We start from the raw sequence: 25553 nt of genomic DNA, 5'->3' as shown, positions 1-25553 counted from the left end.
ATTACTTATATCTCAGGATCAGGAACCACTTCAAGTAGATAGGTCAGGACACTATCTAGAGGGTTTGTTGTGTATCCCCGCATCGATTGGACCTCGTGTGTCAAATTACACGAGGCATATATGTTTTTGATTTCAATGATAAATCCAGGCTTCTCGAAATAAATCACACCTACTTTGAATGAAACCCAACGCGTTAAAATTGAAATTCAAGATTTTGAGTTTTGTTCTCCCCCTACCAACTACTTCACTTCTTTAGTTGTAGCAATCTATAAAATCACAAGCACAGTTTATCTTGGAAAATTAATGTTCACGGAAGAATAGTGTCAGCCGCAAAAAATTGATACCTACAAATCTTTACCAACCTATCAAAAGCTTTCTGTACATTGAATAACAAAAAAAAAACTGATTGAAATCTAAATTTAAAATGTTGATGACTTCGCAAGTCGCAGTTTGAAATTTTCTCTACAGAAGAAAATTGTCAATAAAATAAATTGAAATTTATTGAAAAACGAATGCAAGTAACAAAAAATCTATATGAAAGAGAATATAGGTTTACGTATTGTCAACTGTAAAACAAAAAAGAGGGTAGGAAAAATAGAAAATTAATAATTAATAGGTATCTAAAACACTACAATTACAACTAAAATAAGTACCCAAGTACACCCACAAAAAAACGCAGAATTAATATAAAAAACTGAAACATTCGACGAATTGTCGAGCGTGAACCATACCCTCATACCTTTCATCGTCAGAAGGAACGAATTCAAATTTCAACGATTCGAATCTGGTGATACCGCAACAGGCGTTGAAATAATTGGCAAAATCTTTTAGTCGGTACAGATTAACGTCGTCAGGAAACTGATCAGGTTGCACTTGACCGTATTTCTTGAAGTTTTCTAGTTGCGCTGTCATCAATTCGACCGCTTCCTTGTTTTCTGAAATCAAGTGTAAATGTTTAATTCCGTGCTTTTCTGCTCCGCAAAAAGCATTACGAAATGCTTCCATGTAATATCCCAATGGGGTTTTTTTCTCAGGCTCTAATACTTCATTGGCAAAGTATACGATTTTTTTCTCAAAAAAATAAATCACGTAGAACGCAGAGCATTTTCCACTCGAAGTATTATCAGCGATGAATATTTGAGCAAATTCATCGTTCTTGACATCTTTCGTCATTGCTTTACCGATACCGCTACTCAATGTTGGCAGATCTAAATCGCCACTGACGGAAGTTGCATCTGAATCTGAGGAAGTCGATGAACCGTCATTATAAGCATCGCTTTCGCTGTCACTATCCTTCCTTTTCCTCTTTTTCTTGTCATCGCTTTCGACTGATGGTTCTCCAGTTTCTACTTCCTGTTCAGATGATGAATGAAACACAAAACCCGATTACAATGCTGCTAAGAAACGAACAACGGGAATTAATTAAATGAAATTTATACCTATCGTACCATTTCTAACAACTGGACTTCATTGAAAGCATCGCTACCGCCCGATAAAGCTCTGAAATTGGCTTCGTTTTCGACCATGTTGGTTATCACCAATTCATCCTGATAGGACCAATTCAATAATCTAAGTTTCCTGTTGATATGAGCTTTTACCGTCTGGAAAAATTCGTCTCCCAAAGTCATATCGCAGTAAAGATTTTCCAAAATACGAAACACAGCTGTGACGGAGCGTCCATCGATAGTGAAATCCAATTCAATATTTTCAACTTTGTCATACGTTTCGACAGCCTCGTCTATGAGTGAACAAATTCGTTTGAATACCTTCTTGTGTATAGCGTTGATTACACAAGTATCGTCCAATATTGCTGTAACGTTGATATTTCCGATTTTCACATCAATCGCTGCACGAACGACTGGTGGCATTTCGTATTCTGAATCATCAGCAGCTTCCAGCGACATCGCAAAATCTGAAATAATCAGGGATACGAATACGATAGAATCATACGCTAGTTAATAGTACACAGAAGCATTGCATATATAAGTACATACCTTTTCTCAAAAGTTGAATTACTTCGCGAAGCAACTTGACGAAGACAAATAAGCACTTATTTATAACGCGACGAAAAAACACAGGTCAACAAAACAAGAGTGGACTAATTTTGTTTTATTTCCCTAAAATGACTGCCAACTGCCACAACCAGTGAAAATGCGCCATGCGGTTATCAAGGGGTTGAAATTGGGAAACTTGGGAACCCGGGAAACGTGAAAAAACTGAACTAAACGCGCCCAGAGAACAAAGGATCTCATCTCATTGATACGATGGTTGAGTTGCCTATGTCGAAAAGGGAAGGCGTAGAAAACGACAAAAAAAAAATGTTGTCAATACCTACTCCATCTTTAGTTTTTGACCGGGAATGCACCTTCTTAAAAGGGATAGGGAACCTCATGCGAAGTGTCCCTCGGGATTTGGATGGAAAGTGGTCTTGGTGGCATATTGGTCCAAGTACCACACCATTAAAATTTTAGCTGGAGCTGCCAGTTTTAGTTCAGCTCCCACAGTAAAATTTAAATTTTTCAAATTTTCGAAAATCGCTACCTCGACGCACAGGTTTTTCCCACGACGTTGTCATACTTATCATGACACCGTGCCCACCGTGGGAAAAACCTGAGCGTCGGGGTAGATTTTAAAATTCAATTTCAAAATTATACTGTGGGAGCAAAACTCGAAACTAGCAGCTAAAATTTTAGTGGTACCTACTTGGGCCAAGATCTAGGTACCACTAAAAGGCCACTTTTTATACAAATCCCCTGGGGACAATTCATGAGGTTCCCTAGTAAATACGACGAATTCACTTTCCTCATTATTGTTTTTTGTATGTTTGACAAAAATACAAAACTTGTAAGCCCAAGAAGATTACACACAGTTATAGTCACAATTATTGTACGAAATGTCGAAACACAATTTGCAATGACAATATCTTTTCAAGTGTCAAAAGGATCCCATAGAAAAAATTTTGATGCATAAGCAAAACACAGAAAATCTATCTTAGTTTCCGAGTCGGTATTGCACCTTAGGTATCTGTATTAAAGGGAAATGTGGTTGAGAGAAAAAAGATTTGTATCAATGATGAACTTTTCTGTGCATCAGACATGAGACAAGTGACAATATTTGGGAGTAGGTACTCCTTTTAATTATTTGATAGTCGACTTGCATGAAATCTGCATTAAAAAACAATGGTAGATTCAAATTTAAAATCAGTATGAAAAATACAACAATAGAATCGAATCGCATTTTTCAAACTCTGCATTTATTTACAGATTGCAAGTAAAGACTTGCACCATGTCTCTACCAAGCCACCAACTTCAACTATAAACACCATCACACTGCTAATCACTTCTCTGACACCTCTCCTTCAACTAATGTCAAAATCTAAAGAAAGTAACGGCAATAGAAAAAATGTATTGAAAAAAATACAATTAACAGAATAAGGAAATAGCCTTGTTAACTGAAAAATTCGGAGTTACATTACATCGGGGTATTTGCCACGTATTCTTTAAGAAGTTCTCTGGCGTGGACCAATTCTTCATAAGTTTCGTCTTTAGAAGAAACGTACTCAAATTTCAAGGATTCAAATTGAGGAATATGAAGGCAGGCAGTGTAATAATTGACCAAATCGTCTGGATAATACAGATTACCTCCAGGATACTGTTCAGGTTCTATTTCACCGTGTTTTTCATATTTTTTTTGATGCTCCTTCATCAATCGAATGGCAGTTTCATTTTCTGACAGTAAATGTAAATGCTTTATTCCACGCTCTTCTGCTTCTCCAAATGCATTATGAAATGCTTCCAAATGGAAACCCAACGCCGTTTTCTCCTTACGCTTCATTACTTCACCCGTTACAATAGTGATTTTCTTCTGCGAAGAATATATCGCGTAGTACGCCAAGCATTCTCCACTCAATATATCCCACAGCTCGCGCTCAGCAATAAATATTTTAACAAATTTATCTTTCTTGAAACTTTTTGTCGATGCTTTACTGCTACCTAATGTTAACAGTTGCAAATCGTTACTGATAGAAGCTGCAGCCGATGAAGTGGACGGAGCGTAATTATCTATTTCGCTTTCACAGTCAGTTTTCTTCGAGTTTTTTTTCTTTTTTCCCCCTTCAGGTTCGGCATTCTGCTCGCCAGTTCCAATTTCCTGTAGAAATGATAGTATATGTATGTATAAACGCAGAACTTGATTACGGTGCTGCTAAAAAACGGACGAGATTTATTATAAATCTAATTTAAATACCTTTTCCGACGACTTGGCTTCATTGAAAGCATCGCTACCACCCGATGATACAGCTCTGAAATTGGCATCGTTTTCAACGATGTTGGTCGTCACTTCTTCCTGATAGGACCACTTTAATAATCTTTGTTCCGAATGGATACGAGCTTTCACTGACCGGAAGAATTCTTTTCCCAAGATCATATCAGAGTTCAAATTTCCCATAACACGAAACACAGCTGTGACTGAGCGTCCATCGATAGTGAAATCCAAATCAATATTTTCAACTTCGTCATACGTATTGCCAGCCTCGTCTTGCGAACAAATTCGTTTGAAAACTTTTTTATGAATGGCGTTGATCGTACAGGTATCGTCTAGAATTGCTGTTACATTGGTACTATTGATTTTCACGATAATTGCGGCGCTAACGACCGGTTCCATTTCGCAATGTGAATCAGCCATTTCCAACAACAATGCAAAATCTGAAATAAATGAAAAATTAATGATGTATCCAACATAAATAACATAATTGCATACAATGGAATCAGTGTACAGTACATTACATAGATATATTTGACATACTACATACCTCTTTTCTAAACAAAATGCTTCTCAAAACGAATTGACGAAGGCGAATACACACTTCTTAAAACACGAAGAAAACAAAACCTAGATAATTATGCAGATGCAGAATGCAGAGAACAACTGGTTAGGAAGTGAAAATGATGAGAATTAGGAGTAACCGCGTGGTACGCGGGGAAGAGAATAAACTGAATAAAGAATCTCATACGTTGTTGATTGAGTTGCCTACGTGAAGAAAGAAGGCGTCGGCCATAGACGTTTCAGATGAAATAATTTTGTTTCCGCTGTCAAATTTTGTTTTTGGTAGTAATAATCTACCTTACTAAGAAATACGGCGAATTTTTTCATTATTGTTTTAATATGTTTCAAAATATTGTTCTACAAAATTCGTCAAGATGTACGATCACAAACGACAATGTTCAAAATAATACCTCAATAAAAATTGTGATCCACAAGCAAAACAACGCAGAAATCAGAAATCTATCGTCTTCGAGTTTTGTACCTATTTGTAAGATTTTAGAAGTAAGACTGAGTAAAGTAAGTAATTGAAAAAGAAAGATTTGTAAGCACTAAGAAATTTTCTGTGCATCAAACAAGTGACAACATAAAAGTACTCATTTTAAATATTCCATAGACAGCTTGCATAAAATCTGAATTCAAAAACAATGTTAATCAGCATGAAAAACACAACCATAATTTTCATACTCTCAAGTCTCTATTCCATTTATTTACAGATTATACCTACTAGGTAAAGATATGCACACATTCAAATGAGTATCTAGCCACCAACAATATGACGGCTCTCGGCTCGATCCCAGATCCTTTTATAGAAATGAAATTATGTATGTAGAATTCATAAGAGACTACCAGCTATATAAACACCCGCTAACCACTTCTCTCACACCTCCCATTCAACTAATATCGAAATCTGAAGAAAGTAACGACAGTAAAAAAAAGTATACTGATGAATAAATACATAATTATCAAAATAAACACCCGCAAAAATGTAAAAACGGAAAAATTCGGACGCGCGTCTAGAGTCTGACGGGCTACGAAACGTTCCCGCCAATCACAGCGCAGCGTTATGTTTATCACCGTTATCACTGACGTTCAAGTGTTGTATTCATTCTCACAATATTGAAAAAACATTAAACAATGTAATTTAGGTATAAATGGACGTTTTGCATATTATTTTAAATAAAACACTGTCGCAATGCAGAAATAAAGTACGTACAAGTCCTAGGTAGCTATTCAGATTAACTTTATCATTCAGCACCGGCATTCCCTGGCAAGAATGAAGTAATCTGATAAGAAAGAACTATCAGTTATCACACACTCATGTATTTTTACTATTTTTACAAAGTAATAAGATCTCATCAGTAAATTCAATACTTGACATTTCAGCGGAGAAAAATGAAAATCAATGAGTAAAATCTGGTATCTAATAATAGATAGAGTCTAGAGATAAGTACGTAGGCTCACGCTAGTTATGCAGCTAGCTATCTGTATGTATCTGTACATTCATTTTCACTGGCTCCAACTGCAAAGTATTTCTTTTTGAAGTTATCGATCTCTATTGCTTTTATTGATGTAATTATCATAAATTATGATGGATTTGAAATGAAAACAAGAATGACTTTTCCTATTTGGTATTCATTCAGTAAAGTTGTAAATGTAAAGTTACAGTACTGTCGTACGTAGGTTAAAGATTAGATTACCAACCAATTTGAAGAAAAAAGTCGTTTAATTTTCTGTTTTAATTAGTAAAATCGAAAAAGCTCTTTATTATATCGTATTTTCAACGAAAAATAAAAACTGAAAAAATTTGCAAGTCCATAGAACCGCCCCTCTGCGCTGTGATTGGCGGGAACGTTTCGTAGCCCTTCAGACTCTAGACGCGCGTAAAATTCGGAGTTACATCGGAGTATTTTGTTAATTGTATGGTAACACTGTAAGTTAGTTTTAGTTGGTTACACTGACGTTCACGTTTTCGTAGTACGTTAGATGTTCTTTTTCGAATATAAGTTCGTTATGATGTAAATAATTTGTTCTCGTGTTAATAAAGTAATTAAAACGATTGTTATATCACTTCGTTCTAGTAACAATGGTTATGGGCCCAGCAGCCCAAGGAAGTGATTATTTTTTCGTTCGGAAGTAATATTTTGAATATGTCTTCAAATAATACAGTTCGTGTGTCACGTATCGCGCAGTTCGATGGAAAGAATTTTTCTTGCTGGAAATTAAGGGTGCTAGCGGAGCTTAAAGCTCAAAAGCTAGATACGTATGTAACCACAAATCCACCAGCAGTTAAAGATCGTACAGATGATTGGATTTCCAAGAACGACGAAACAGTACGTATACTCGTAGAGCTACTCGCCAACACGCATCTGTCATATGCTCGAGATAAGACAATTGCACGTGACATTTGGAACGGACTGTTGAAAAATTTCGAACGGAAGTCGTACTTACAGCTCGCTTATGCTAAACGTAAAATGAGTAATCTGCAATACGATGGCAAGTCGTCTATGGAGGATCATTTATCCGAATTTGAAGCCACTTTAAATGAGATAAGATCCGCGAAAGCAAACATGAACGATGAAGAACTTGATGCGGTAGCGACACTCATAGCTACATTACCAGCTGAATTCGATGGCTTAATTGCAACGTTTGGTGAAATAGGGAAACCGGGTAGCAACCTAACCAGAGTTGGCGCGATTCCAGGAGCTTGAGAATCGGATTCCAAATGGTGTGATTCCACAAAATTTTGAGTCCCGATTCCGCTTATCAGATTCGCCAGATATAGGAATCCGAATCCGAATCGTAATTTTCGATTCCGATTCCTTTCGCGACTCCGATTCAGATTCCACTCACGACTCATCTTAGGATCCTCTCACGACTCCAACCAGATTCCTCTCACGACTCCAGCCAGATTCCCATCACAACTCCTTAAATTTCATAAAAATGAAGCATTGAAGATGAAATGAAAATGAACATTCTAACAAACATTAGTAAATAAATATAAAGGCTCGTCTGTACTGGTACCTAATTAAAAAGCAAGAAATAAAATAAATTGAAAAATGAAAATACATTCTGTTGTTCTGTAGCTGTATTTTGTTTTTCAATGAATTCAGGAATATTACAAATAATATCTGTAAATGTAAGTGAGGCACTGATTTTTCAATTCAGCAGTTTCACACATATTCGAAAAAATGATGCTTTTTTCATTCACATTATTTGTTGAAGAATCCCCCCCTCCCCCCCAAAAAAAACAAATCGATTGGAATTTTGGAAACGGTTTCAACCCGTTTTGAGCAATTCTGGAGCCTCCAGCCGATTTTTTAAACTCGAAATTCTCACAAAATTCCATCAAATTGGAGTTGAAAAGCTAAAATTTATTCTAAAAACTAATTTCAATACGCTACGAAGTACTGCAGGTAAATTTCAAGTCATTTTAGAGCCTCCAACGCATTTTTTGAAAATTATTGGAGCCTCCAGTAGATTTTTTAAACTTGAAATTTCCCCAAAATTTCATCAAACCAAGATGGGCAGTCGAAATTCATTCTGCAAACTGATTTTAATACGCTACGAAGTTGACTGATGGTGAATTTCAAGTCGTTTTGGAGCCTTCTGCAACTTTTTGAAAGGTTGTATGACGTTTTTTTGGAAAAGTGAAATTTCCTAAAAGTAGCTGGAAGCTTCAAAACCATTTGAAACCACCATGTAGTCTGCGAAGTAAATTTCAGCTTGCCAACTCCATTTGATAAATTAATGTTGGAGACATTTCAAGTTTCAAAAATCTACTGGAGGCTCGAGTAATTTTCATAAAAGTCGCTCGAGGCCCTAAAATGACTTGAACCCACCTGAAGTCGTTTTCAGAGGGTGTTAAAATTGGAGTGTAGAGTAAATTTCAGCTTTCCATCTCCATTTCATGAAATTTTGTGAAAATTTAATGTTTCAAAAATCTGCTGGAGGCTCCAGTAATTTTCAAAAAAAGTCGCTGGAGGCCCTAAAATTACTTGAACACACCTGAAGTCGTCTTCAGAGGTTGTTAAAATTGGAGTGTAGAGTAGATTTCAGCTTTCTCCATTTCCAATTGATGAAATTTAGTGAAAATTTAAAGTTTCAAAAATCTGCTGGAGGCTTCAGGAATTTTCAAAAAGTCGCTGGAGGCTCCAAAACGACTTGAAATTCACCTGCAGTATTTCGAAGCGTATTGAAGTTACTTTTTAGAATAAATTCCAGCTGTACAACTCCAATTTGATGGAATTTTGTGGGAATTTCGAGTTTCAAAAATGTGCTGGAGGCTCCAGAACTGCTCGAAACGTGTTGAAACCGTTTCCAATCGATTTGGCATGTCGAAAATAGGGTATATCCCAAATTTCAGCTTTCTTGGTCAATTTGGTAAAATTTTGATTTTTTTCCTCATTTTTGGCCTGAATTCGATTTTCAAAAATTCACCAAAAATCAAAAAACGCACTTTAGCGCTTGAAATTTTTACAGGTGATAAATTTTTGCATGATCTTTCGATCTACTTTTATAATGTTTGAAAAAGTTCGTGCAAGTCCTATGTTGAAACGCAAAATCTGCGATTTCGGCTGACCTGTCAATCAAAATGGCCGCCATTTTGTAAGTAAGGCCAAATTTCAGCTTTCTCGGTCAATTTGGTAAAATTTTGATTTTTTCCCTCATTTTTGGCCTAATTTGGATGTTCAAACATTCACCAAAAATCGAAAAACCCACTTTAGAATTTTGACAGGTGGTCAATTTTTGCATGATCTTTCGATCTTTCTTTGTATGGTTTGAAAAATTTCGTGCAAGTCCTATGTTAAAACGCACAATCTGCGATTTCGGCTGACCTGTCAATCAAAATGGCCTTCGTTTTGTAAGTCAGACCAACTTTTTTTTTTGCAAGTTTGCTTTAAAATGTTCCTTGGGATGTCCCCTTTAAGAAAAAAGTTGTCCCAGAGGATCGGCGGGGGGTGCAATTACTCCTATTGTCATATGCCGGACTATTAGGGGAAAAATTGAAGAAGTCAACTGTAAAATTTCACATTTATTTGGCGTAATCTTGAAAATTTGGGAGCCGCAAATGCAGAGAACCGCAAAATTGTGTTTTGCGATTCTTGTAATGAGAGAATCGCGAAAGAGCCGCGGATCGGAACCGCGGCTCCGCGGTTCTATTAGCGATTCTTTACGCGACTCGAATCGCAACAACGCTGCTTTCTATATATTCCACAGGAGAACAAAAATTCTACTTCAGCATCATCCTCAGGAAAGGAAAAACCTCGGAAAAGCAACAGCAAAGAAAAAAGAAACACCCTTCCAAAATTCTTCATAAAATGTAAGCTTCTGTAAAATTGCATTAATCACTTCTGATAGTAGGTACAGTACCTACTATCAGAAGTGATTAATGCAATTTTACAGAAGCTTACATTTTATGAAGAATTTTGGAAGGGTGTTTCTTTTTTCTTTGCTGTTGCTTTTCCGAGGTTTTTCCTTTCCTGAGGATGATGCTGAAGAAGAATTTTTGTTCTCCTGTGGAATATATAGAAAGTGCAAAGTAGTAAAACAAGTTTGAACAAGGCAACTAAACTAAAATCATTTATGTAAAATTTTCAACTCACCATGTTATTAGTAAAACAATGATAAATTCTAAATTCATCATTCAGATTCACTTTCACAACCACTTTTCAGCGCCAACCGGCAAAAATTAGATAAAAGAATATTTATGAAAATTACACTTTTTTGTATTTGTGCTTTTCAATTGAATTTGGGTGATTTCGTTCATTGTGAGAGTCTAGAGAATCGTAATGAGGAGTCGTGAGAATCGTAATGAGGAGTTGCGAGAATCGAAATATCGGAGTCGCGAGAATCAAAATATCGGAGTCGCGAGAATCGAAATATCGGAGTCGCGAGAATCAAATTACCGGAATCGCGAATCATATTACATTTGCGATTCCTGCTTGAAAAGAGTCAGATTTCACATTTTTCGATTCATCTGTCAGGTGAATCGAAAATGGAATCCGATTCCGGAATCGGATTCATGCGATTCTCACGACTCCTTAAAAAAATCGGAATCGCGCCATCTCTGAACCTAACCTTAGAGGGTCTACGTGGTGTTCTTCTCGATTACGATATTAAGAAAAGAGAAGGTAACGTAGGTAAAGCGCCGGTTACCAAGAAAAATCCCGAAACGACGGCATTTGTATCCGAAAACAAGAAGAAGAAGCCCAGAAAGAAGTTTCCGTTTTGTTGTAATTTTTGCGGTGAAAAGGGTCATATGTCCAAAGACTGTGAAAAGAAAGCAAAAAAATCGAGTTCGTGTGTTGTGCAGCCAAAACAATCTCAATCTCAGCAGTTCGCGTGGATTGTTGAATCTTCTTCTTCTTCGGAAATGGAAAACGTTCAAAGTGAGGTAAATGTTGCTGAACAAGATTTGAATTCCATCATCTTCGTGTTAGACAGTGGAGCAACAGATCACATGTGCAAGCAAAAATCTCTGTTTACGAAACTCATCGATCTGAAAGAACCAACCGAAGTTTCCTTAGCTGATAACGAGGGGAAGAGTAAAGTTGTCGGCATCGGTACAATTGAAACGAAGCATGTTATACTACAGAACGTTCGTTACGTGCCAACTTTCCGTCATAATTTACTATCTGTTCCTCTGATGGCTGATAAAGGTTTTCGTACTGTTTTCTATGCGACCAAAGCAGATATACTAGATAAAGATGGTAATGTTATCTATATGGCTATTCGTAAGGGTAAGCTTTATATTCTAGATTTATTGAAACGTGTACCTTTAGAAAGTGATATCGTTGAATGTAATATTGTCGAGTATAAAACTATCCATAGTCGCTTAGGGCATCTAAATGTTGAATCGATTCGGCATCTCAAGTCAGAGAAGTATCTCGATTGTAGTATGAATGATTCTAAGTACATGTGTGGTGATTGTAAAATGGGTAAACAGACGAAGTTGCCGCATGAACCACGTGATGTATTTTCAAAAAGGCCGCTTGATTTGGTTGTTTCTGATGTATGTTCGGCCGAAGTACCAGGTATTGACGGTGAAAAGTATTTTGTGACTTTTTTAGATGATAGTACACATTTTTGTGCTGTTTTTCCTATCGTTTCGAAATCGGAAGTGGTAGAAAAGTTTCGTGAGTTTGCAGCTATGGCTGAAAATCATTTTGGTACCAAAATTAAGCGTTTTCGTAGTGATAATGGTAAAGAGTATACGTCTAAAGAGTTATCAAATTTACTGAAAGAGAAAGGTACTGAAAATCAGAAGACTGTCGTTTATTGTCCTCAGTCAAACGGTATGGCGGAGAGATTGAATCGCTCGCTCGAAGAAAAGGCTTTGTGTATTTTATCTGAGAGTGGTTTACCAAAGGAGTTTTGGTCTGAGGCTATTCGATGCGCTACTTTCATTTTAAATCGTTGTCCGACTCGTGATAATAGTATTATTCCTGCGGAAAAATGGTATGGTAGAAAACCTGATTATTCGAAGTTACGTAAATTTGGTTGTCTTGCGTATAATCACATACCAAAAGAAAAGCGTAAGAAGTTCGATGTGAAGAGTAGGAAATGTATTATGTTGGGATATGCACCTCAAGGATATCGTTTATGGGATTTAGATGACGATTGTATAGTGATTGGGCGAGATGTTAATTTCGATGAAAGTATCATGTATAAGGATATTGTTCCTTTGTTAACTGAAATTTCTCAGCGTTCGGTAAATAATGAAGTTCCTTCTATTGTAGATTCGTCTTTATCGAAGGGTCAGTCTGGACAGTCAGCTGACATTAATTCCTCTGTTGAATCTCCGGTGATAACAGGTAATCGTTTACGTCGCAAACCTAAGTATTTAGAGGACTATGAGGTAAGCATGAATGTGTGTGAAGCGTTGTTATGTGTATCTAATCATGTCGAGATTGATGAGAGCTGGAAAGAAGCTCAATTGGATGAACTTCGTAGCATGAAGAAACATAACGTTTGGACGCTTGTAGATAGGCCAAATGACACGAAGGTGATTAAATCTAAATGGATTTTGCGAGTAAAGGATGATGGTAAGCGTAAGGCGAGATTAGTCGCAGCTGGTTGGGATTGGACTGGTGCGGATGAGAATGTTTACGCTCCTGTCGCGAATACCGTTACGATTCGTTGTGTGCTAATTATTGCAGTTGAGGAAGGGCTAATTATCGATCAGATGGATATTAAAAACGCGTTTCTGCACGGTAAATTAAAGGATAAAGTGTTTCTAGAACAACCCCCCGGTTTTGAAGTTGATGGTAAAAGGAAAGTGTGTTTGCTAAATATGGCAATTTATGGCCTTGACATCGCTTCTAAAACGTTTAATAAGACGTTTGACGAATATGTTGTAATTGACCTCGGTTTTGTGAGATCTGAAAATGATCCATGTTTATATTACAAGCTCGTGGGTATTATTCTTGTGTTTATTCTTATTTACGTAGATGATATTCTTATAATTTGTAAACGGCAAGATATCATTGATAAAGTGAAATGTAGTTTGTCCAAGAGATTCGATATTGTAGACCTAGGTAAAGTTAAGACTTTCTTAGGAATTAATATTGAGTATAATATTGATAACGGTACTATGTATTTAGATCAGAGTAATTTTATTAAGAAAATTATCTCTAGATTCGGTCTTGAAAATGCGACCCCGTGTAATTTGCCGATTCAACCAAAAATACAGCTATCCAAAGCTGAAGACGATGAATGTAATTTACCTTATCGTAATATTATCGGTGCTCTTTTGTTTGTTTCTGTAGGCACTCGTCCTGACATCTGCTTCGCAGTGAATTATTTAAGCCAATTTCAAAACGCTTTTTCTGAAACACATTATAAACATCTTCAGCAGATACTCAAATATCTGATTAGTACGGTAGATATGAAATTTCGAATTTCGAAATGTGCTGAAGAAAACAATAGTGTGGTGGAAAGTTATGTTGACGCTGACTGGGCAAACGATGCTAACGATCGTCGTTCGGTAACAGGTTACTGTGTGAAATTTCATGGAAATTTGATGATGTGGCGAACTGTGAAACAGAAGTCAGTGTCGATGTCAAGTACTGATGCGGAGATCATTGCTGTTTCGAATTTGATCAATGATCACTTGTTGTGGATTATTGAACTTGTGAAAGATTTTAAAGTAGATTGTACTCCTGTACCTATTTATGAGGATAATGAAGGCGCGATTTCTATTTTAACTGATCGTAAATGTACCTCCGTTAAACGTAGGAAACACATAGATACTCGTTTTAAGTTTGTTAAAGAATACATTAGCAATGGTATATTTATCCTTAAACCTATCGATAGTGGTAATCAGTTAGCTGATGTATTTACGAAGGCTTTGAGCCTTACAAAGTTCAAATTTTTTCGTAGCAATTTAGGTTTAATTTAATTCTAAAGAACCTAAATTGAGGAAGGGTGTTAATTGTATGGTAACACTGTAAGTTAGTTTTAGTTGGTTACACTGACGTTCACGTTTTCGTAGTACGTTAGATGTTCTTTTTCGAATATAAGTTCGTTATGATGTAAATAATTTGTTCTCGTGTTAATAAAGTAATTAAAACGATTGTTATATCACTTCGTTCTAGTAACATATTTTCCATGTATTCTTCAATAAGTTCTCTGGCGTGAACCATTTCTTCGTAAGTTTCGTCTTCAAAAGAAACGTACTCAAATTTCAAGGATTCATATCCAGGGATACCATAGCAGGCAGTATAATAATTGATCAAATCGTCTGGATAATACAGATTAGCTCGAGGATACTGCTCAGGTTCCATATCACCGTCTTCTTCATATTTTTTTTGATGCTCTTTCATCAATCGAATAGCTTCTTCGTTTTCCGACAGTAAATGTAAATGCTTGATCTTATGTTCTTCCGCTTCTCCAAATGCATTATGAAACGCTTCCATATGGAAGCCCAACGGGGTTTTTTCCTTACGCTCTAATACTTCACCCGTTACAAAAGAGATTTTCTTTTGCGAAGAATATATCGCGTAGTACGCCAAGCATTCTCCACTCAACATATCCCACAGCTCGCGCTCAGCAATAAATATTTTGACGAATTTATCTTTCTTGGAACCTTTCGTCGATGCTTTACTGCCACCTAATGTTAACTGTTGCAAATCGTTACTGAGGGAAGCTGCAGCCGATGAAGTGGACGGAGCGTAATTATTTACTTCGCTTTCAGGAACAGTTTTCTTCAGGGATGTCTAGCCAATGGGATTGGCTAAAGCTAACGGCTAAAGCTAGAAAAATTTAGAGCTTTGGCTAAGCTAACGGCTATTGGCTAATGTCTCTTCATTGGCTGGCTATTGGCTGGCTATTAGCTGGCTAATTTTTCAAAAATCGAGTGACCCCTCTAAACACTCCTCTAAATGAGCACATTCCCATTATAGATATTATTTCTAGTTTTAGGAAATAATTATTATTTCACAAATGTGAATCACAATTATTCGCATTCAGGCATTATTTGATTATAGTCATAAACTGATTTCTCATTTATTTTCTAGAAATTAGAAAAACAACGATCGTTGAAAAAAAATTTAAAAAAAGAACCTCGGATCCGCCAATGTCAAACTACTTTTTTGGTCTTTTATTTTTGATTTTTTTATTACGAATTTAAAAATTTTTATTTTTATTTCTTTTACTCACAGGAAACCCATTTACTCACCTATTTATTTTCAATTTTAGCCAATCATTTTTAGCCAAAATCAATTGGCTAAAGCTGGCTAATGGCTAAAAATTTTGTTGATTGGCTGGCTAATGGCTAATGGCTAAACGTCAAAAATTCAATAAGCTAACGGCTAATGGCTAATGGCTATTGGCTAGCTAGACATCCCTGGTTTTCTTTGATTTCTTCTTTTTCTTTTTCTTCTTTTTTTTGCCGCCAGGTTCGGCAATCGGCTCGCCAGTTTCCGTTTCCTGTAGAAATGATAATACATATAAAATCAGAACTTGATTACGATGCTGCTAAAAATAACCGAACAACGGGTATTAGTAAATGAAATTTATACTTTTTCCGACGACTTGACTTCATCAAAAGCATCGCTACCGCCCGATAAAGCTCTGAAATTGGCGTCATCTTCGACCATGTCGGTTATCACCAATTCATCCTGATAGGACCATTTCAATAATCTTAATTCCAAATGGATATGAGCTTTTACAGACTGGAAGAATTCTTGTCCTAAGGTCATATCTGCATAAAGGTTTGCTAAAACGCGAAACACCGCCACCGTTGGCCTTCCATCGATGGTGAAATTCAATTCGATATTTTCAGCTTCGTTGTATGATACACAGTCGTTGTCTTGCAAACAAATTCGTTTGAATACTTTCTTGTGTACAGCATTAATTACACAAGTTTCGTCCAATATTGCTGTAACGTTGATATCTCCGATTTTCACATAAATTGCTGCACGAACGATTGGCTGTACTTCGCATTCCAAATCATCAGCCATCATAGACATCGCGAAATCTAGAACAATAAGGAATGTGATAATTTCGACGTGAAACAAATTCCTTAAAAAGAACAGTCGAAATTTATGCTAGTGATATTACTGATGGTTAAAATGAGCATAAAATGTGCACCAGACTACATACCTTCATGAATGGCGGAATTATACAATGAAATACTATGAAGTAGCGGACGATGATGATTTGAAAGAATTGGTAAATGAATCAAGTAAAAGTAGTGCAATTTTGATTGACCACTTCACAACATCAGCACGAAAATTGATCAGTTATCTCATAAAACTGGCGACTGTACGAGCCTCTCTGACGAACAAACAGAAGAACGGAACGATTTTCAGTTTTTCTAATAAACATACGAAAAAGAAAACAGAAACTGCTGAGTTTTATGCAATAAGTAACAAGACAAGAAAAAGGCAAAATGTTTGTAATATGCACGCACCGACGCACGTGCTTTTTTGTTTAAATTCTGATAAGTCATAAGTGATAATTGTTAGTTGAGTTGCCTACCTTTGTGAAAGAAGGACAAGCTTTTGATTTTATCCGTGAAAATGGAAAGATTTTTTTGACGAGTTGATGAATTTCAGGCTTTTTATTAAAATGAGAAAAGCAGGTGAAAACAAAAAGCTATAATTAATGGTGATTTGCTTTGAATTTCACCACCTAAAATTTTTTTCCAGTTCTATTCTTAATTTTTTTTAGGACCGTCCAGGAGAAATTTTAATTCTGAACTCGACCCCTCGAATCAATTACCACTATCCACTTTTGACCAGAGTTTACACGTTTAATGTAATTTTTGAAGTGAAATGATGCAGTAACAATAAAGAAACTTGTTCCGGATTTCGAAAAATTTTCTTCAACCTATCATCTTCGACTCAACTTGGTATAATGATCTACACGACTTGAAAGAAACCTTTTTTATTCAACTAATAAGACGAATATCGGATTCGTAATTCCTGTGCACGAACATAAAAAAATAACGTACTTAATCACAAAATTATAAATTCAAATCTTAAAATAATAGCAATACGAAAACGAAATACTCAATGAAACGAGCAGTTAATCGGTACATACAAAATAAAACTTGACGTTACTTCGGATTTCTATTCATAAAATCATCAACGAGCTTTCTAAGGTGAATCATTTCACCGTAAGTTTCGTCGTCATCGGAAACACATTCAAACTTCACATATTCAAACTTCGCTACACCGAAACAGGCATTGTAATAATTGCCTAGATCGCCGCATGCATCAAGGCCGATAGGCTGAGCTTGATGAAACATTTGGCCCCCGTCTAATTCACTTCTGTAATTCTTCATAAGCTCAATCGCGTATGAATTCTGAACTTCTCCTACTACATGCAAATAATCGATATCCTTCTGATCGGCCGTTTCAAAAGCATATCTGAGCGCTTCCAAATAGTAACCTTCGGCAGACTTTTCCTTAGGATTCAATTTCTCACCGGTTACGAACGAAACGTTTTTTTGCGGAGAAGACACACCATAATACGCGGAACATTTTCCTTTGCTTTTATCCCATTTCACTTTTTGTACGATGAAGAATTTCACAAATTTTTTCTTATTCTTCGACGAATTCTTCTTCTCTTTGGAAGTTTTCGTAGCTGTCTTCTCTTCATTTTCTTCTTCATCGGAATCTTCCTTTCGCGGTGCTGGTGCAGTAAATCCAAACTTCTCAAAAACGTCCACAAGTTTCTGTAAACGAAACATATCATTATGATTCCAACACGGAAGACATCGTACAGAAACATATAGCATGGTTTATAAAATTAAACGTACTTCCTTCGCTTCATCTGTTGTTTTTTCCCATTTTTCCCTAGCTTTCGACGCAGCTCTGCTATAATTGTTCTGCAATAAATTAGTGGTGATCGTGGTTTTTTTAGACGACCATTCTAACAGCTTCAGTTCTAAATATACATGCGCCTGGGTCTCAACGAAAAATTTTTTCCCCAAGATCATATCAGCGTAAAGACCACCCACAACATGGAACGAAGTCTTCACTGGACGTCCATCTATGATAATATCCAATTCGATATCTACACCATCGTCGAATGTTTTTTTACACCGGTCTTGTTCGCATATCTTGTTGAGAATTTTCTTGTGTATGGCGTTCAATGCGCATTGTTTGTCCAGAATCGCTATCAAGTTGACTTCGCCGACACTCACACGAATAGTGGCACGACCGGCAGCTTCGTCGTCAGACGACATACCTTCGTTGTCATACATACTGGTACCTTAAGGAAACAAAAAGAAAGATCGTTAGTTATTTATTTACGTAATCAGATATGACAATCTGAGAACGATTATAACTAGATACTGAACAACTACTCTACTGGAATTACGTATGTCTATGAACTCGAATATCCGATGAACTTACTTCTTTCAAATAGATAGCCCGATTATCTAATCAATAATATCTAATCCGAATGAGCTGCGTGATGACCACGGTGGAAAATTTGCTTACGGCGTGGCGACTGTGTAACTGAAATCCCAAAATGCATTTAAGTACACTAAAACTGACAAAAGAGACACAAAATCAGGAGAACCGAGCCACGAACGTCAAGAATGTCAAGATTTCTGTTTTGACCATGTAATATGGTCGAAGGATTTCTGTCCTTTTGTTTGAACAGATTTCATTTCATTACATCACAAAGTGACAATAAATCTAAAATTTTAGTATAAAGCCGCACTTACCAACAAACACAGAAGAGCATGCCAAGTCGTCAACAAAACTACGCAGGAAGAGGAACACAGAATGATGCAGAATAAATGAAGGAACTCTGCTCACACACTAACAACGTCCAACGACCAACGTTAGGGTACTGAAATAGGGGGTATGCTGATAGGCCGGCCATCTTTGTTCAACAAAACAAAGTTTTCAGGTGGAAACGTCGGGGGGGAAATGTGAATTTGAATTTAGAAAATCAACATTTCCCCCTCGACGTTTCCACCCGAAAACTTTGTTTCGTTGAACAAAGATGGCCGGCCTATCAGCATACCCCCTATTTCAGTACCCTACCAACGTGCTAAATGTATACGTGAAAGAAAAGTGGGTATGTGTGTATCGTACACAGGGTGCTCCGAGAATCGATCGTCTGCCAAAAGCCAAAATGGAAATTCAACACCACATTTCAATTCGAATAAAGACAAACGTAAAACCGTCTGGGTTAGAAAACTTCAACAAAGTACCAAAACCAAATTCATTGCATTACTGACAATTGACATACTGAGTAATTCCCCAACATCCACCTACCACGTCACCTACATACATTCTGATGTAAGTTAGTAACTTCGACAGAGGACAGAGTTTCAAAAATAAATGTACATAAATTTTTGTGAGCATGTTGTAGTTGGTGGAGTTCTTTGTTTACCTAATCTTCCTTTTTCCTCGTCCCTCACCCTTCATTGAACTGATGTGATCGCTGGTCGCAGTGGTCGCAGATTTTGATTGTCATGCCTGGAATTTGGGAAGGTGATGTTGTTTCGAGTGCTCAGTATTTTTTTCATTGTTCATCATTGTTGTGTACCTAAATTTATTTGTGTATCTAATTTTCCGAAGCTTGAGATTGGATTTTCAAATTTTTTCCTACTATGGCGGCAAATGGATATTATCATCATAACGATTGTAAGTAGGCTATTCATAATAAAAACATCTTTGACACCCATCGATCTTGTACTTTACTTATCAAAAAATTATTTTCATCAGGTTTATTTCACATTCCAATCACAACAGCGCCGAAATTAAAAGAATTAGCAGTTGTTGCTGCAGTACTTGCATGGGATTGGAAACACTACGACCTTAACCTTAACGACCTATTTGATCCATCTGGAAAATATGTTATTGATAAATGCGTGAAAAAAATGTCAGAAGAGAAAGAAAAATGGTTCAATTATCTGAAGAAAATACTTTCATCTGATATTTTGGAGAATGTTGATGAAGAATTGATAATGGTATGGTATCAAAATGGTACTTTGAATTATGAAAAAACCGCGAAAAACATGACGATCAAATGTCACGAGTTGAGTGATTTAGAAAAATTTAAGATCGCCGCATTATTTTGCTTACAAGAGGAAATGAGAGAAATGATGCCACGGCTGTTGGAAAGACATGTTCTGAATTGCGAAAATTTCTCTTTTTCCAGCAATCCTACGTTTTACTATTGGTATTGTTTTTATAGAAACGAATTGTATAAGATTCGAATTTCAAGATTTTCTTCGTTTGAAAAATCGTTGTTCATGAACAATGACGTCGATAATTGGACCGCGAAAGAATATTTTTTCAAATTTTCGAAGTATCCGGCCCAAAACGCCATGTTGCTAATGGAAAAGTGGCCGCAACTGGCGAAATTAATTTTGTTACATCTGGACGAAAATCAGCAAATGATTTTCATTTTGAATCACGCAAATGAAATAATGAGGTGCTTGCGGTTATATTACTCGGATGAAGATTTACTATGGGCATGGAGCCATAAAATAAACGGATATATTGACAAAAATCAATTCTCGTTGATATTCAAAAATTTAATCATAGCCGACACGAAAGAGCATGTATTGAAAATAATCTGGAACGATGTTTCGATAGTTTTCAAACGTCATACTTTAAGCTCTCAGGATTACGAAATTGTAAATTTAATTCTGCATTCGTGGATATGGAACGAGACGAGTTATTTTATTTGCGATGTTTTGAAAGTCGCAAAAAACAAAACGAGAAAACAAATTGCTTCTAAAGAATTTTTCAAAAATTACTTCAAGAAAATAATTTTGAATACTCTGAGTAGTAATACTTTATTGAAATTATGTTTCTCAAATGATGAAGATTTATTCAGCTTCGAGAAAAGTTTATTTTTGTAATTTTAATAGTTTTTGTAGGTACATTTTATTGTATTTGGTAAATCTCTACGTTTTAAATTGAGTTATTCATTTTTAATCCTTTAATTTTAGCAATTTCCATGATTTGATACTCGTTTTGTTGGTATTTAAACTTTACTGATACCTACTTATTACCTACTATATGTTTTCCTCCGTTATACATAAAATCATGTATTGTTCATGCGATCATTGCGATGTTGTTATTTCTTATTTTTAGTGTAAGTAGTAATCACCTATCTATACTTCTTTGTTCTTTTTACATCAGTTAGTCTTACCTTATTGTAGAGTGCATTTTCTGTATCTTGATAAATTTCGATATCTATCACATTGGCTTCTTTTTGCTTTCATACTTTTCAAGCGTTCATTGTTCTGATAGGTACATTTGCTCAGAATTATGTCTGTCTATAGACGTGGTACCTAGATGTGCATACATTGACATTTTTTTATTTTTCATCAACTTCGAGATTCGAGAAGTACATTACCATGATCAGAACGAAGCTCAGTCTTATATTTGAAATACTTCGTGTCCTACTTCATATCAATTTTTTCCAGATTTTATAACAAAACAAAACAATTTTATTGATAATGAAAACACCTTAGTTTACAGCTGAGTTATTCATTAAATTAGGTACCTATTAGTATCTACGTGTACAAGTACATATTATAAACAATAAGACATGTTAGGAGGTAGGTAGGTACCGCGATAAGCGTTATTTGAACCGTCTTCTATCGCGAATTCTTTCCTTCTGTACTTTTTTTTCTCCGTATTTTTTCTTACCAAATCGTTTAGATTTTGATACGTGAATATTTTCCTCAAGTTTTGTTTGATTCACTGTAGCTAGCCTTTCATCTTCCTCTTCTTCTTCTGCTTCTTCTTCCTCTTCGTCTTTTTCTTCTTGCTTTATTGGAACCGTCTTTACTCTCTGGGGTGTGCTTTCTGCTTTCTTTTTTACACTAGTATTACGTTTTTTAATGTATTTAGTCTTTCCTTTCTTTTTTTTATTGGCTTGTTTTTCAGTAGTGGTCTCCTTTTGGTGATCCTTTGTTTCGAGATTTCCTTCTAGGTAAATTTCCTCATCGGCTGCTTTCTTCGTTTGTACCTGGGGATTTTGGCTTTCTTCGACCTTTTCACTTTCATCATCGTGGGGCTCATCTTCTGAATTTTCTTCGTCCGATACTTCATCTTTAGATAAATCTCCGATAATTATTTCTTCATCGTCGTGAGTATCGTCTTCATTTTCCTTCGAAGTAATTTTGTTACCTTTTTCTACCGTATCAATGTCATCCTCATGTGATTCTTCGTCTTCCAGTTCATCGTCTTGAGTTGTTTGGATTATCTTTTCTTCGTCGTATAATCCATCTATTTCATCCATTTTTGCAACCGGACTTTGAATAGATTCCGGTTGTGCATGATGTGAATCATGCGTGTCAATGCTTTCTTCGAATTTTCTGTTTTCTCGATTAGGAGAAAGTTTTTTTTTCAGGGAGGCAACAACGACTATCTCGTCTGAAGTGTTATCTTCGCTTGGCTGACCAATGTCCATGATTACTAGAATGCTACAGACCGCCAACAAGACCTAAGGAATTCATATTGTTAGGTTTTATAAAAGTACCTAATGGAACCAAAAACATTGGAAGTACATATAGGTAAGTTGAATAAAATTTCACCTCTACGAAAAAAATGAAGAAAATTACGTAAATGGCGCTCTGCAACAATGATCCGATTATTTCAATTATGATTTTTTTACATCCTTTTACGCCGAACATTGTGTCTTGTGCACAAGTTTCGTTCGGTTTCTTGTTGCAGCATGTTCCAGGTATGTATCCTATGCCGCCTTTATTCGTGTCTAACCAATCATTGAAACCGTCAATACCGCAACATTGATACTGCAATTAAAATAGGTAGATCAGTTGGCGTTTTTTCAAATCATTTGTTTGAATCTTAATGGAGATTTCATTGAATTTAGCTTAAGCAAATCATAAATATACGTGCTAGTAAAAATATAGGTAGCTACCGGCTACGATTACAATATTCACCTAATTCTACCTACTTAAAAATATTGGTCTAATGCGTACTTAACATCACGTCTTACCTTTGTTTGAAATCCATCAAATTTTTTAGAATTTTCGCGTTTGTCGTCTCCGATAATCTTTACAATTTTTTCTCCCACATCTTTTTGAGAAGTGACCAACCTGTTAGTGATAATCGTGCTCACGAAAATTTGAGCGGCCATCAAAATACCTATGATGATGATGTACTGTAAAGGAAAAGTAAAAAATAATAGGTAGAAAATTTTAAGCATCGTTGAGTGATCAAGGAGGTCGAACTAACTAAAGTGATCATTTGATGCAGATCTCAGCGAAAACATCAACAGTTTGAATTTTGAAATTATGAATTGGGTACCTATTCAAGTAGGTTCACTTACTGCGATTAACATGTAGTCATTATCGATAGCTACTCCAACGCAACCGAGTAACGATACCAATGCAACGATTATTGCTATTATTAACAATGCTTTGCTGAAGAACACTAAAAATTCAAAATTGATGTCAGCAATGTCAATTATATCTTTTTGTCTTTGCTCGCTTAAAGTTATGTAAATAACAAATAATGCTGCAATCTGTAACAGGTAAACGTAATTTGCAAGAGTTGACACTTCGATCGTTAAGATTTAAGCTATTCTTAGAAGGCATTTACATAAGTACTTACCACCAACGTAAAATTCAAGCTGTAAACAATGAATACCAAAATGGTATTTATGTTTACGAAACGCAAAGATGAAGTCCATCCAGCCATTTGGAATTTTTCGATTAAAACTTTGACATGTTTATCAACGAAAAAAATATAATTTCAATATCTATTCCATAGATAAATACGCATCTCAATATTTTGATTTTATTTGATTATTTACGAAAAATGAATTTAATAACCATCAATTTTTAGCGAGTAAATTGTGGGATTGTGTGTTTTTTCTGATTTTTTTTCTTAACAAAGGGAATTTTACAACTTACCAACTTCGATCGAGCTGAAATTTGGCTTACTGAAAAAGTCACCGAGACTCCGAGACCGCAGAATCAACTTTTGAACTGTTGAAGTCGATTTTTCGATTTTTGGCGAATTTTTGAAAATGGTGGAAATGTTCTAGTAGGTATACTCATATTTCTACAAGAAGAACAAACAGAGATATAAAATCTGAAACCTTATACATATTAAATACTGAAGTTGACCTCCGAATCGATTAAGCCTTAATTTTCCAGCCTCTGGATCACTGGATCCTCCTGAAAAAGTTGAGTTTTCTCTAGGTAATTTTAAATTGCTCCAGAAGATGCTGTAATAAACTTCGACTGCTGGAAATTTGATCCTCTTACTCGTTCGGCATTACAAATCGATTAGGTTCGATAAATTGTAAATCTGAGGTAACGAGTTAAAAAGTGTATCTTTTTTTTAGTTTAAAAATCGTCGTGTTAAATTTTTAAAGAAAATGTGACACCTATTGTCAATCTGGCGAACAATTCTCTCAAAACTAGGTACTTCTACCTCCTAAAGTCATCATACCCCCACGGCCCACAATCATTCATGACAGACTCAAGAGCACATTTTTACAAGATAAGTAGGTACCTACCTACTAGGAAATAAACGTCAAGTGGATGGAATCAGATGGAATTACCCTGCAGTCGTTTTTGGGACAGTGTTGTGAGCGACTTTAAATTGCTGGAGGAAAGTGAACTTGTGCTGGAGGTTTCAGGTCAGTCCGAAAACAATTTCAATCGATTCGGGGGGTCGACTTTTTGGGATACACGATGTTCTGAGTAATTTGTAGCAAAATTGACGATTTCGGATTTTTTTTAAAAACATGAGATCTTTCAAGGTGTAAAAACACTTTTCAACTCTTCTCATTGGATTTGCGATTCACCCGCCTCAATCAAATTGAATTGTCGAACTTATGACAGGATTAAATTTTCAGTTGCTGAAGTTGATAAAAGTCTTATAATCTTTGAAAAGTGAATTTTAATGACAACTTTTCAAGACGAATGAAAAATATTCTCTCAGAACATACCTAGTTCATCTACAAAGGCAGTAATAATCAAATAAAATTTTTAATTTGTTCTATAGCTCGTTCAAATAACTTTTTTTATTTATAGTTTTGGAAAATTAGACTTGGTATAGGTAGGTAACTAGGTACGAGTATAAGTAGGTAGATAATTTATTAACGTTCAAAGTCAACAATACTTCAGTTTTGGAGAATTTTATGAAACTTTGAGAAAATTTTACTCAAGTTGAAATTTATGAAATTTAGATTATCGATTTTTATATTAGCTTCTGAGGTTCTGACAAAGATGGTATATACCTATTACCTATACCTATGTACCT

At 35.8% G+C, this 25553-nt stretch overlaps 5 protein-coding genes across 6 annotated transcripts; 1 reads left to right on the top strand and 4 right to left on the bottom strand.

The window, feature by feature from the left end:
- Nucleotides 1-491: 491 nt before the first annotated feature.
- LOC135831644 (uncharacterized) lies at nucleotides 492-2408 on the bottom strand. Its single transcript, XM_065344287.1, has 3 exons — nucleotides 1995-2408; nucleotides 1449-1912; nucleotides 492-1353 (listed from the first exon to the last, which is right to left on the bottom strand). Exons 2-3 carry the CDS (start codon nucleotides 1902-1904, stop codon nucleotides 682-684), a joined length of 1128 nt encoding a protein of 375 aa, XP_065200359.1. The 5' UTR covers nucleotides 1905-1912; nucleotides 1995-2408; the 3' UTR covers nucleotides 492-681.
- Nucleotides 2409-3385: 977 nt separating this feature from the next.
- Nucleotides 3386-5046, bottom strand: LOC135831642 (uncharacterized). The gene is made up of 3 exons (XM_065344283.1): nucleotides 4811-5046; nucleotides 4246-4703; nucleotides 3386-4149 (listed from the first exon to the last, which is right to left on the bottom strand). The coding sequence occupies exons 2-3, from the start codon at nucleotides 4681-4683 to the stop codon at nucleotides 3472-3474; spliced, it is 1116 nt and encodes a 371-aa protein (XP_065200355.1). The 5' UTR covers nucleotides 4684-4703; nucleotides 4811-5046; the 3' UTR covers nucleotides 3386-3471.
- A 9275-nt stretch (nucleotides 5047-14321) lies between these two features.
- LOC135831641 (uncharacterized) lies at nucleotides 14322-16772 on the bottom strand. The gene is made up of 4 exons (XM_065344282.1): nucleotides 16429-16772; nucleotides 15846-16303; nucleotides 15682-15753; nucleotides 14322-15032 (listed from the first exon to the last, which is right to left on the bottom strand). The coding sequence occupies exons 2-4, from the start codon at nucleotides 16293-16295 to the stop codon at nucleotides 14322-14324; spliced, it is 1233 nt and encodes a 410-aa protein (XP_065200354.1). The 5' UTR covers nucleotides 16296-16303; nucleotides 16429-16772.
- Nucleotides 16773-17198: 426 nt separating this feature from the next.
- On the bottom strand, nucleotides 17199-19161 carry LOC135831643 (uncharacterized). 2 transcript variants are annotated; one of them, XM_065344284.1, is made up of 4 exons: nucleotides 19007-19161; nucleotides 18690-18794; nucleotides 18092-18546; nucleotides 17199-18007 (listed from the first exon to the last, which is right to left on the bottom strand). In XM_065344284.1, exons 3-4 carry the CDS (start codon nucleotides 18536-18538, stop codon nucleotides 17387-17389), a joined length of 1068 nt encoding a protein of 355 aa, XP_065200356.1. In that variant the 5' UTR covers nucleotides 18539-18546; nucleotides 18690-18794; nucleotides 19007-19161; the 3' UTR covers nucleotides 17199-17386. The 2 variants fall into 2 exon arrangements, with proteins under 2 accessions (XP_065200356.1, XP_065200358.1); XM_065344286.1 differs by having other exon boundaries at nucleotides 18690-18828; nucleotides 19007-19148.
- A 388-nt stretch (nucleotides 19162-19549) lies between these two features.
- LOC135834629 (uncharacterized) lies at nucleotides 19550-21163 on the top strand. The gene is made up of 2 exons (XM_065348569.1): nucleotides 19550-19937; nucleotides 20019-21163. Exons 1-2 carry the CDS (start codon nucleotides 19904-19906, stop codon nucleotides 21161-21163), a joined length of 1179 nt encoding a protein of 392 aa, XP_065204641.1. The 5' UTR covers nucleotides 19550-19903.
- Nucleotides 21164-25553: the final 4390 nt, after the last annotated feature.

The sequence above is a fragment of the Planococcus citri genome, chromosome 1, assembly GCF_950023065.1.
Source record: "Planococcus citri chromosome 1, ihPlaCitr1.1, whole genome shotgun sequence".
NCBI lineage: Eukaryota > Metazoa > Arthropoda > Insecta > Hemiptera > Pseudococcidae > Planococcus > Planococcus citri.
Note: the sequence above shows the minus strand (reverse complement) of the source record. Positions and strands in the feature narration are given on the sequence as shown.